Raw genomic sequence first — 12,695 nt, 5'->3', positions numbered from 1 at the left:
CTCCATTGGTGTTGCAGGGCTTCAAATCTAAGGAAAAGAGTCAGACAAAGCAAATGATTTGGACAACAGATCTGAGGATCCCATGCTTTCATCCCTAATGATTTAATTTCTGCATCATTGAATTTGTAACGAAAGAAACTCAAATCTGTATCAGCATTATGGAGATAAGCCCATTTGATCTGCAAGTCATTCATTGTGCTCTCAAATGATTTGCAGTCACGAGAGAAGAGGAACTTTCATTCATTGTGCTCTCAAATGATTTGCAGTCACGAGAGAAGAGGAAGAGGAAACAACAGAGTGGTTGAAGGATTTAGGGGATCCTAACAGTGATCTGATGGATTGGGCGAGAGAAGAAGCAATGGTTGCCTTCACCTGCCCTCTTTTGGGAATGTTCCTCCTCGAATGAGTAGGAGTAGCGGTAGGCATCTTGGTATTTATGTTTTGGACTAAATTCAATGGATTAAGCGGTTAAGGAAGATAACAAGCAATGAATGCTTGAAATATTGAATGAACAGAGTGCAGAAGCAAGGGAGAGATGGTTTAGAGAAATGAGACGATAACGAGTATTTAAGCTTTACTTTCCATATCTGAATGGAATGTGAATGAATCTAAATTTAGCTCATTTAGTCAAACTACGCAAAATGTGCTGTTTATTCAAGGGGTGGGGGGCCGGCCAACCAATGAATTGACGAATAAGCGACTTGACTTGACTGTCCAATAACAACTACCTAAAGCCCATATTCCTTATGACGTAGAGAAGCTACAGGTGGTGGTAAATTCTTTGTTTTTAGCTGTAAAAGTTATAAGATTTAAATCTATTGAACATGTTACTAGTATCTATATCACTCAATGCTAGTATCTATTTCACTCAATGCAGAGTTAAGGTTTATAGCCACTCACCTATGGATCAAAAGCATGATGAATTAGTAAACTCTTAGCTGTTGGATGTAAAAAATAAGATTCAAAAAGCATGATGAATTAGTAAACTCTTAGCTGTTGGATGTAAAAAATAGGATTCAAGTCTATTCTACATGTTAATGGGCATTTCTATCAATCCAATAGATAGATGAAGCTTATAAACACCACTAATGGATCAAAAGCAGTTACACATTGTTCTATATTAGTTCCCAAAAACATGCTTCAAAATACCTCCAATTGCAGACAAGGCAAAAAAAAAAGTTCAAATAACCAGCATAAGCGAAGGCCCAAAAATAAAATACATTGTAATTATGTTACAATCTATAATCCCGCAGTTGAAAAATTGCAGTCTTCAAAAGCAAAAATGGTTGTCCACAAGTTAAGTCCACTATGCTTGTTAATTGTGAGAAACTCTTTCAGTTGAGAAAAATATCTTTGCAGCAAAGTTCTATCCATGGTATAAAAAATAGGAGACACATTTGCAACCTCTACCACCATAAAAAAATTCCAACATCCTTCTCACATTGACAACTTCTCACATTCTACCAAAACATACAAGCTCCCATAAATGTTACCAATCAAGATGCAAATTGTTGCTATTAAGAGCCTAAACTACCAGACTTTTTTTCCGGCTTTTTTTCCTTGGAATGATGATAGAAGAGAACTTATACTCAAAGGTGCAGTATGATGAACAAATCTCAACATTCACCACCTTTGAAAATAGGTAAAAAGAATATGAACATTAACCACCATTTTGAATATATAAAAAAAATATATAAAAGGGATACCCAAAGGCGCAGCTGATGAACAAATCTCAAATCTCAAGCAATAAGCAGAATATAAACATTCACCACCTTTTAAAATAGGTAAAAAAGATCACAACAATCACCATTTAAAAAAAAATTGGAGTGCAACGAGACAAAGAACAAAAACAACCATCACCATTTCAAAAAAAATCGAGTGCAACGAGACCCTCATCACCTAAATGGTAAAAAAATAGATTTATAATGTAAAAAAATGATTTATAAAAGCAAAAAATAAAGTAGATTTATAACTTGTTGATCATGAAGACAGGTGAACCCTATTTTTCCACGGGCAATTCTACAGTGAACCCTTCCCCATTTTCCCCATTTTGTTTCAAGTTTCAACTCACCCATTTTCAGTAAAAATTTCAAGTCACCCGATCTAACTCTACGCTGAACCCTTTCCCCATTTTCAATAACCCCATTTTCAGTAAAGCTTGAAGTCCTAGTAAGCTTCATAAAGATGTGTGAAGGGTTCACCCCCTCATTTTCTGAAGATTCTTCAAAGTTTGATAACGTATCAACTCTAATATTAGAGCACACAATCTTCAAATATTTCAACATCAACTTGACAAAATCAAAGGTTCACCTGAAACGTATCAACTCTAATATTAGAGTACACAACCTTCAAATGTTTCAACAACTACTTGACAAAATCAAAACAATAGCGAACTGTAAATGATACCATATTGCACTGTAGAATTAAAGTGCCCTTGTTTACAAGAAAAAGGTACATTTTATTGTATGTTCTCTTACACACATTATTACTATAAACCAAATAACAGACACATATCACTATAATCCTTCAAACATAGAGACGAACACAAAGACTTTAATGGTGGGCCTAATTATCTTCCTCTTCCCTTCTATTCCTTATCATGGTGTCCAGGAAGCTTGTCCTTGACTTTATCCACCAGTCCCTTCTTCTCCCCTTCATGCCTCTTCTTCCCTTCATATCCATGCCCATGGGCATCTGAAGAAGCCTGGTGCCCACCAGGGAGCTTTTCCTTGATCTTGTCCTTCAGACCTTTCTTCTTCCTGCCCCCTTCTTTTTTCTTCCCTCCCTCTTCATCGCTCGACTGCAATTATAATACACATTCACCACTACATTATCAACCAACCAAGCAAGGAATAAAAAGAGATCACACAGTAAGAAAGAGAGAAAGAGACTTACAGAGCTAGAGCTGGAGCTGGAGCTGTTTGTGCGGTGAAGCTTTCCTAGTAAGCCACTGTGCTGCTGTTTCTCAGCTTCCGCAGCTGTGACTTGCCCCGCGTGACCGTGGCCGTAACCCTGGGCATGCGGCTGGTTTACTGCAGCAGCGTGCGGGGGATTAGTTGGATAAAGATGAGCGTCCTGAGTCTGAGTGTGGGTGGAAACAGGCGGCTTAATGTGATCGCCCTGCTTTGCCTCCCCTTCCTTCTTCCCAAAGAGACCGAACAGACCGCGGTCCTGGTGCTCAGGCACAGTCTCTGCAGATGGTACTGGTTCCGCCATACTTCTTATACTAAAAGCAGATAGATCTCAAACTACAAATTGCAGAATGAATATAGAACTTTGATGAAAATTCTGAAGGGCCGATTGATGGATCGAATGAAATGGATAGCGATATTTATAGTTTGGGCTCGCATGGAAAACGCGACGTGACTGTACACGTGTCTTTCTCGCCACTGTAAAACGTCCATTATTCATTGGGCAGCCGAAACGTGCAGTCGGTGGGATAAAATAAAATATGCGGCGTGGGGGATACCTACTTTTTGTTTTCTCCATTATTTACGGATAGTGATATGGTTCGCTCGTTTCGAGACCGTTTGGAGCCAAGTGTTAAAATGAAGGTACAACGCATGTAGTGGAATGGGAGATTGAGTTTACGTAGGAGTGTTTTTATTTATTTTAAATCAAGAAATCTGTTTTTTGTAAGATTGATTCGCCACCTGGTTTTATCCTCATACCACACGTAGGACACAAATAACAATGTAGACGCTATACCACAAATCTCTGGATTACGATTTTCGATGAGAGTTCCAAATTTTTAATTGAGTAACAAGTCTAGACATTTTATATTTCAGAACTTTTCCCAATGCTTACCATTACATGAAAGCGTAGTCGAAAGAGCACATAAATTGCCCAGATTATGATAAAGTTTGGTTATAGTTGATGAATTTCTTTCGGAATAATCATATCATTAAGATTTGATTATAGCTGTTAAATTTTAGAATTTTGGGTACTTCAGTGTTTTTGATGGTGTTAATCCATTTTTACTATAAAAACGATTCAAACACTCTATCATTTTGATTTTTTGAATTTTTTTACAAGATTTTCCACCATGAAATCTAATATCTAGGTGAATTTGTAGCATCGAAATTCCACTTAATAATTTTTATTTAATTTTTTATTGGATTTTGAAAAGAAGAGGGTGAAAAACTATTTGTAAAATACCGATTTTTTTTTATTTTTTTGTAAATTTGGTAATACAATTATTATTTTTCATTGTTTTAAATAGAATTTTAAATGCAAAAATGAAGTGAACATTTAAACCATAAGTTAATATTAAAATTTTAAATTAATTAAAATAAATAAAATATTTGTTATTTAATTAAGTCCTACATAGCAATATGTTATTTCCCCCCCATTAATTCTAACTTCTATAAGAAGAAGAATCTGGATAAAACTAACCCTTACAATAGTCTAGAGAACGATATTTCTAGCCTAAAGAATGATGGTAATATCCTTTTAATAGGTGACTTCAATGCCCGAACTTCAAGCAACCAAGCTATTATTTTAAGCAATCATTCCAACCCTAATCCTCTTTGGTTAGACGAAGACCCTACCCTGGCTAGTAGGTACAAAAGGAGCTCTGAAGACCTCGGGGAAAATTTGTTTGGGTCAGAGCTTGTCAAGCTCTGTAGTGCTCAGGATCTCATAATTTGCAACGGTCTAAAAAAATGGCCCAATTCCAGCAAGATGACCTGCATCCATGGACTTGGTAGCAGCGTGGTAGACTACGTTATTTCCGATCTTCCTTTATACAACGGAATGATAAACTTTGACATCTTAAACGACCACGAGCCTGACTCCGATCATAGGCCTTTACTTATAACCCTCAATTTTGTCATGCATAGAGTTCCCATAGAAAACAATACTTACAACCAAAAGAACTTAATATTTGATAAAAATAAAAAGGACCTCTTTCTAAATGAATTAAAAACTAATTTGCCTCCTTTATCTAGTATAGATAACATAGAAGACCTATATCATAATTTTACTACAACCCTCTCATATTTTATTAAAAAGTTCTCAATTGAAGTCTCTAATAATAAAAGAAATAGCAAAACCAATCCTTGGTATGACAAAGATTGTAAAAATGCGAGGAGAGCAATTAAGGAAGCTGTTGATGATTCTCTTAAAATGGACAAGATAAGAATATACAAAGCCCTAATTAAAAGGAAAAAGAGGCAGTACATTCGTCAAAGACAGGAGAATCTCTTACACCTCTCTAAGGTAGCTCCTAAGAAATTTTGGAGGCAGATTCTGACTAGGAAGACTAAGGATAATAATAAAATTGCTCTTCATGATTGGAATTCTTATCTTAAAAAGCTTTATGAATCTCCTAATGTCACGGATAATTTGGAAACCCTGCTCACAACGAAAGAAGTCTTCTCTTTAGAAGACATTAAGTTTGGGGTTAATCGCCTCGCGAATGGGAAAGCTAAGGACATTGAAGGTTACCAGGCAGAAATCTTAAAAATTGGAGGCCCTGTCCTCATCCCCCACATCCACAAGTTTTTCAATCAAGCTGTTAAGCAAGGGTTCCCTAAACCTTGGACTGAGAGCCTCATTATCCCTATTTTTAAAAGTGGAGATACAAATAACCCCTCTAATTATCGAACAATTATGATCAGCCCTCTCTTAGCCAAATTATATGGTAGTATTCTGGAAAAAAAGTTAAGCATATGGCTTGAAAGTGAAGGTAAGTGGGCTAAGGGCCAAGCAGGTTTCAGAAGGCATCACTCAACAACAGACCACCTTGTTACGCTAAGGATCATTGCGGAGGAATGTCGTAATGATAAATCCAATTTATTCTGCTGCTTTGTAGACTTTAGAAAGGCTTTCGATACGGTTCCTAGATACAACCTTTGGAATAGGTTAGAAGAGCTAAAGGTTCCTCTTGAGTTAAGAGCTGCTGCTATAAGGCTATACGAGAATGTAATTGCCAAGCTAAAGAACAAGGAGGGGTGGTCAAAAGATATTAAGTGTAACATCGGAGTTAAACAAGGTTGCCCCCTCTCCCCTACCCTATTTGGCATTTACATCGATAAGCTCGAAGGTTATTTAGAAGAAGCAGGATGTGGTGGCACAATCTTAGCTGGGATAGTCATTATCCTTCTTCTCTATGCTGACGATATTGTTCTTCTAGCAAGGTGCCCTTCTGATCTTGATAAGCAACTCAAGCTTCTTAAGGATTTCTGCTCTACCATGGGTATGACTGTTAATACAGACAAAACTAAAGTTATGATTATCAAATCTAAGAAGGACACTTGCGCTAATTTTACGTATGACAATAATAACTTGGAGGAAGTGTATTCTTACAAGTACCTAAGAATTGATATCCATCACAAGCTCAACTGGAACCATAGCATTGAGAAAAGGATCAATGGGGGATGGAAAGCTTATTTTGGTCTTGAAAACAATTGTAAAACAGCAAACCTCGTAATGTGGGATAAAAAGAAGTTCCTCTTTGAAACTTTAGTCACTCCTGTTATCTTATATGGCTGTGAAGTTTGGGGCTGCAGCATCTCCAGAGAATCATGGAGGAAGATTGAGCAAATCCAGAAGCGTTTTATAACTTATAACCTGAAAATTAAAAGTAATACACCCTATCCTATTCTCCTTATAGAAGCAAGTCTTTCTTCTATTGAGAGCCTTGCTATGCTCAGGTTTCTGATGTACAAGCACAAGCTCAATAACATAGACAATCATAGACTTCCTAAGCTAGCTTTAAATTCCAGCCAAAATCACGTAAGGCTTAACCGAGGATGGCATAAGGACACAAGGGCCTGGTTAAACTATTGGGAGATCAATGAGAATGATGCTTTGCAAAACATAAATAACATTAAAGATATTGTTACTTCTAAGTTCAAAGAAAAATTGTGGTGTGAGAAAGATTTAGCGTCTAAAAGAAAATTAAGTTATTATAAGAAGGTCATCAACCCCACCCTTGAAGATCAAAAGTATCTCTCTATTCTAACTAGCTCAAAAAAGAAAATTAATATAGCAAAGATTAGAACGAATTCTCATGAGCTCCATAGCGAAACTGGCCGCTGGGTAGTTCCTAAAACGCCATGGATGGAAAGGATCTGCCATATTTGTGAGAATGGGAGCATCGAGGATGAAAACCACTTCCTCTTAGAGTGCCCTGCATACAACCACATTAGATCTCAATTTCACAACCTTTGTTACAATACTGACCTTCCTAGCCTTTTACAATGCCAAAATTATAGTGAACTCGGGAGGCTTCTCTCCAAACTTTTTGAGCATAGGAATAAAATCTTAAATCAAAATAAATAATTTGTCTTTTTAGGTCCGATAGATCATTATTTGGTCTCAGCGGACGTTAACCATCATCATCATCATCATCATAAAATAAGTTTTTTAAAATTTTAATTTAATGGTTAATAATTAATAGATATATGGTATAGATTTATTTTTTACGAAATAATTTTAGTTATAACTAAATAAAAAGTTGGAATTGTAGAATAATTTTAGTTATAATGAATATAAAAGATTGGAATTCTAGAAGATAGTTATGTTATTTTTGCTTTTCATTTTCATTAAAAAAATGTTATAAAATTAAATTAAAATAAAATATATGTAAAATATTTTGATTGTGAAATAAGTTATGATGTTCTAGAGATGTGGTGTTGATAAACCATGGTATTGTAACAAAAATTATTTGCTAATGAATTTTGAAAGTGGAGTAAGTCTTCATAATTAAGAATCATGTTTCATATTTTTTTAAATATATACATTTAACTCATATATTAATTATTTTTACAATTATAATAAAAATAAAATTATAATTTAGTTAATTGTAATGTGAACTGTCTCATAAGATAAGTCTCATAAGATAAATTTCTTAATGCTTATCCATATTTACCAGCCATTTAATTTCTATAACTACACTAGTTTTTATTTTTATTTAATAATATTTTTAATATTTTTTTATTTTAAATATTTTGAATTATCATATTAATTTTATATTCTATTATTTTATATCCTCTCTATAAAGCATTATTCACAACTATTTTACTTATTATTATATAATTTTATATTATATTTTAATCCCTAATTATTGAATTTTCGCTATCTTTTCTTTGTGCAATGTGCACCACTATTTCCCTAGTACGAACCTTTGTAATTAAGTACCAGTTATGTTATGGGTTTTTGACTCAATCCTCTTCCATACTAATAATTCCTCTTAATTACTAATTCTTGTTACCTTCATCATATTTGACCCAATCCTCCTAACGACTAGTTTCCTATTTCTTATTCTATTAATATTATTTTAATTAATAACCACTTTCTATTTTGGATTTTGACCCAATTTTCCTCTATCTTAATAATCTATTTTAATTATTAATTTATTAATTTTCATTATCTTTACTAAATTTGACTTAGTTCTCAATAATATTTAATATTTATTTTTGGTTACTATCCATTAACATTTAGTTTTTTTAATTTCCATTTTATTAATGAAAGTTGTATTTTTTTTTAATGGGCCAAGTGTGTACTTAAAACGTTGAGATATTTTTAAAATCTTATACATTATATTTTCAAAGAATATTTTTTCTCTTTTATATATAAACAAATCATTATATTAAAGGGAGTTGTTTTAGTATAACTTTTTGGATTTTTGAGTGCTAGAATCCCGCCGAAAAATTTGAGATAAAATCTTGATTTGTGTTATTCAAGCTGGTTCTTATCAGCACCTTGAAAAACCCCTAGGGCACATCGATTGTGTAGGGGTTACCCATCAAGCTTGTGATTTCAATAAATTCCTGCGGGATTTTAGAGAAAATAGACTGGAAAAGCCCACCAAAAAAGCTTCCAAAAAGTCTCACTAAAGAGAACTCGATATTAAAGGTTGATAGGGAGATAGAGCCCCTTTTTTTTTTTTAAATAATGAAAGATAGAAGGGGGAGTGATGCTAATGCGTTAAATATGGAAGGGGTAATGGTAATGAGTTAAATAGGCCAGCCATTGAATCTACTTTGTAAAAGAAGGAGAAGGATGAACTTAGGATCAATGATGGAGATATAAATCATGTAACCAAAGTTTCTTAGGGAAGTAGCCTCATTCAAAGGTGTACAATCAAGACAATATAGAAAATCAAAGGAAATGGGGGGTGTAAGAAAGGTAACCTTAGTTGGAGAAGAAGGTACAACAAGTAGAAGCCACGCTATCATTAAGGTTATGGTCGAATTCTCAAATCTAACCTCAGGACAAGAAGTGTTATAAGGGCTTCCTAGATCAAATAACAAAAATACAAGATATGAAGTTATCTCCTCCAAATTTAGTAGTTATATACAATACATGAAAGGTCATACATTGTTGCAAAGTTTATGTGAATTTAGTTCTTAAATAAAGCCTTAATTTGGTGGATTAAATCTATATTAAAACCAAAGGTATGGGTAGAACTCAAACTTCGACCCATAAGGCTTCTTTACAATGATCTTTATAAGCATTGAGGATATGGAGCACATCTTTGAAGATGGCCCATACTTTTTCAACCCAGTAGGCCTACTCCAATGTTTTTGGAAAAATATGTTTAACTTGAAAAATGAATACTTCACAATGGCATTGTTTTTTATCCACCTATACTCTCTTACGCAATAGTTTTGGGATGAAGAAACCATGGCTAAAGTAGGGAATATGCTCAACAACTATGTCAAAACCTCTAAAATCACAAGGACATGGAAGTATACTACTTATGCTAGAATCTATGTTTACATGAATGTTCTAATGTCTTTCTCAAATCCATTTGGAATAGCTCTCAAAATTTGTAATCGAGTTAGAATTTGGAGTATGAACACATACCCTTAAGATATAGAAAATGCCATGAACATGGATACATGTTAAAAGACGTTATGATTAATGCTATACTCAATACCAATGCATAGGAAGGCAAAGAAAATATGGAGGTTTTTTTCAAAATACCTACTAAAATAAAATTAGATAAGAAGCAAATCACTTAGGCAACCACATTTTCTACCATGGTGTTTAATAGTTTCTAGTCGCTATCATATAAATAGTGGAACCAAGGTTGAAACTAGGAAATGCAATAAAAGAGGCTCAACCCCAACCTAAATACTTTCAAGAGGAACCCAAATGAAGAAAAAATGACCTAAAAATCTAGATAGTAGAGAAGGAATCTAAGAACCATGGAAAACAACATATTGTCCCTGATGATCTAGAAATTGATTTCGATGAAGGAGATAAAACCAACTTGAACAAAGAAGATTGGGACTAGATAGAAGACATTAACATGCAAGAAATTGATTTACCCATTCTCATAGAAATCTATGGTTAACAACACCTCACCAATATTCTAGAAGAAAAATTGCACCTACTATCAAAGGAGCTAATGTAAACCAAGACCAAAGTGAGCTCGTATTTCCCACAATAAAAGGAAAACATCATGACTAGAAATGAAAACTAATCCATTGAAATCCACAAAGAAAATGGGAGGAGATGAAAAAAAAAGTGGAAGGAAACCCATAAAATAGAAGCTACAAGAGGAGGGAGCACAATTGTTAGAATTAGGTATATCATTCCACTCTATGACAAATAACTCCTCAACCACCCAAATATTAACTCTTAAGATCACATCACCAAACATTAGAGGGATCAATGGTAAAATTAAGCAAAGCTTCCTTAAAAATAGAATCCCTAAATAAAATCTTGATATAGCTATGATTTAGGAAACAAAATGTGTTGGAGACACTATAAAATAAATGGTTTGTGAAGTAGTAACTACAAGTGAAAAAAGTTTTTCTAAAGGCATATCCATTCTATACATCCATATATTGGTAACCATGGATAATTTTATAGAAGTATGAAGCAATGTCATAGCCCACTTTAAGGAAATTGGTACAACAAGAGAGGATACCATTACCATGTTTATGGTCCCAACATCTTAACAAACATGCTTGAAAGTATGGATCATGTTCAAAATATAGGATCAACAATCAAATAAGTACCATGGATCATTGGCAAAAACTTTAATATGATCACTTCTCTCATAGAGAAAATCGTAAGCATAAGGTCCCTAGAAGAAGAAATATTAAGATTCAAAGATATCATTTCCAAGTTGAGAATGGTAGACATGAAAACCATCAATGACCACCATACATAGAACACTAAAAGAGGAGGCATAATTTATCAAATTTCAAGAGGACTGGATTATTTACTATTCTCCAAATCTCTAATAAATATGGATGTATTCATGAAAGAAATATTTTTACTTGGTGGATGCTCAAATCACTAGCCAATTTATCACTCACAGAATAGCATGACCCCTCCTAGATCCACACCCTTCATATTTGATAAATTTTGGTTGGAGCACCTAATTTTAAAGAAAATATTAAATAGTAGTGGATGGAGAATGGGCCAACAAGAGGCCCACCTAATTTATTATTTCCAACTAAGACTAAAATGTTGAAATATCAAGCTAAAAACCTATAACAAAGAAGTATTTGGGAATATAATTGAAGCATAAAGGACTTTAAAATATCAATGAAGTACAATGTACTATTTCAAGGAAGGAATAAATTAATACTTAGCACAGAAGGAGGAAATCCTTAAAGATCAAATAGAAACTAGACAAAAGAAAGAAGATATATTTTGCAAATAAAATTGAGAATAAGATAACTCAATGAGAGAGACAACAACCCCATATTATTTCATAAGTCTATGAAAAATAGAAGGCATATAAACAAAACCACCTCTCTAAAAATGCTTAAGGGGGTAAATGGGATACTTAAGGGGACATAAGAAAAGAACTTGAAATGTACTACAATGAGATCCTCTTGGAATTGGACTTAGAAAAATAAGAGGCCATAAGATATATCCTAAAATAGATCCCCAAGTTGGTAATTCTAAATTAGAATGCAATTTTTATGAGAAAAATATCAAGAGAGGAAGCTAAGACAATAGTAATGGAGATGGTGTCAAGAAAATTACCAAGGTCAAATTGTTTGATAATAGATTTGTTTCAAAATTATTGGTCGATGGTTGGCACTAATATATGGATGGCAGTTGGGGAATCCAAAGCAAGATAAGGAATTATATAAATGCTTAACTAAACCTTTATCATGCTCATTCCTAAGGAATAAATAGCTAGCACTCTAGAAAAATTTGGGCCTATCTCTTTTAGTTATGTGATCATTTCTAAGTTTAGAATGGTAGACATGAAAACCATCAATGACTACCATACAAGAACACTAAAAGAGGAGGCATAATTTATCAAATTTCAAGAGGACTTGATTATTTACTATTCTCCAAATCTCTAATAAATGAGGAAGTATTCATGAAGGTGTTATGAAACCAGCTCACAAAAAGATAGAAAAGATAGATGAACGCCTTAGAAATAAGCCTCTTTGAGGGGGAAACCTCCTTTACATTACACAAATGAACAATTCTTGGATGATTCAAATGAAAAACCTCCTTTCTATATATAGGAGTCTAAGGGGTCACAATATAACCAAGCCGACCTAACAATAATAATATAAAGGCACAAATATAACAATAGTGGGATTCTATGGGGCACAATAATAACAATATGGGGACAATAGGGGCACAACAATAACAATAAGGGATACAATGACAATAGTAATGAGGGAATCACTAGTATTATAGGGCCATAACATGCCCCTCTCCTTCAAAAAAGTGTTGTCCTCAACGCTTGAGTAGTTCTG

At 33.9% G+C, this 12,695-nt stretch overlaps 1 protein-coding gene across 1 annotated transcript; it reads right to left on the bottom strand.

Moving 5' to 3' along the window:
* Positions 1-2,368: 2,368 nt before the first annotated feature.
* On the bottom strand, positions 2,369-3,296 carry LOC149247643 (uncharacterized). The gene is made up of 2 exons (XM_089458260.1): positions 2,896-3,296; positions 2,369-2,800 (listed from the first exon to the last, which is right to left on the bottom strand). Exons 1-2 carry the CDS (start codon positions 3,214-3,216, stop codon positions 2,588-2,590), a joined length of 534 nt encoding a protein of 177 aa, XP_089314386.1. The 5' UTR covers positions 3,217-3,296; the 3' UTR covers positions 2,369-2,587.
* Positions 3,297-12,695: the final 9,399 nt, after the last annotated feature.

The sequence above is a fragment of the Pinus tabuliformis genome, chromosome 7 (assembly GCF_031772625.1).
Source record: "Pinus tabuliformis cultivar Carrire ecotype Pingquan chromosome 7, CPIR1, whole genome shotgun sequence".
NCBI lineage: Eukaryota > Viridiplantae > Streptophyta > Pinopsida > Pinales > Pinaceae > Pinus > Pinus tabuliformis.
Note: the sequence above shows the minus strand (reverse complement) of the source record. Positions and strands in the feature narration are given on the sequence as shown.

What these genes read in the sequence shown, in the direction of transcription:
- LOC149247643 (XM_089458260.1), bottom strand. Translation starts at nt 3,216, where the DNA reads ATGGCGGAACCAGTACCATCTGCAGAGACTGTGCCTGAGCACCAGGAC. An exon ending in CCAGCTCCAGCTCTAGCTCT is followed by an intron (nt 2,801 to 2,895) that starts GTAAGTCTCTTT and finishes TTATAATTGCAG; the next exon opens with TCGAGCGATGAAGAGGGAGG.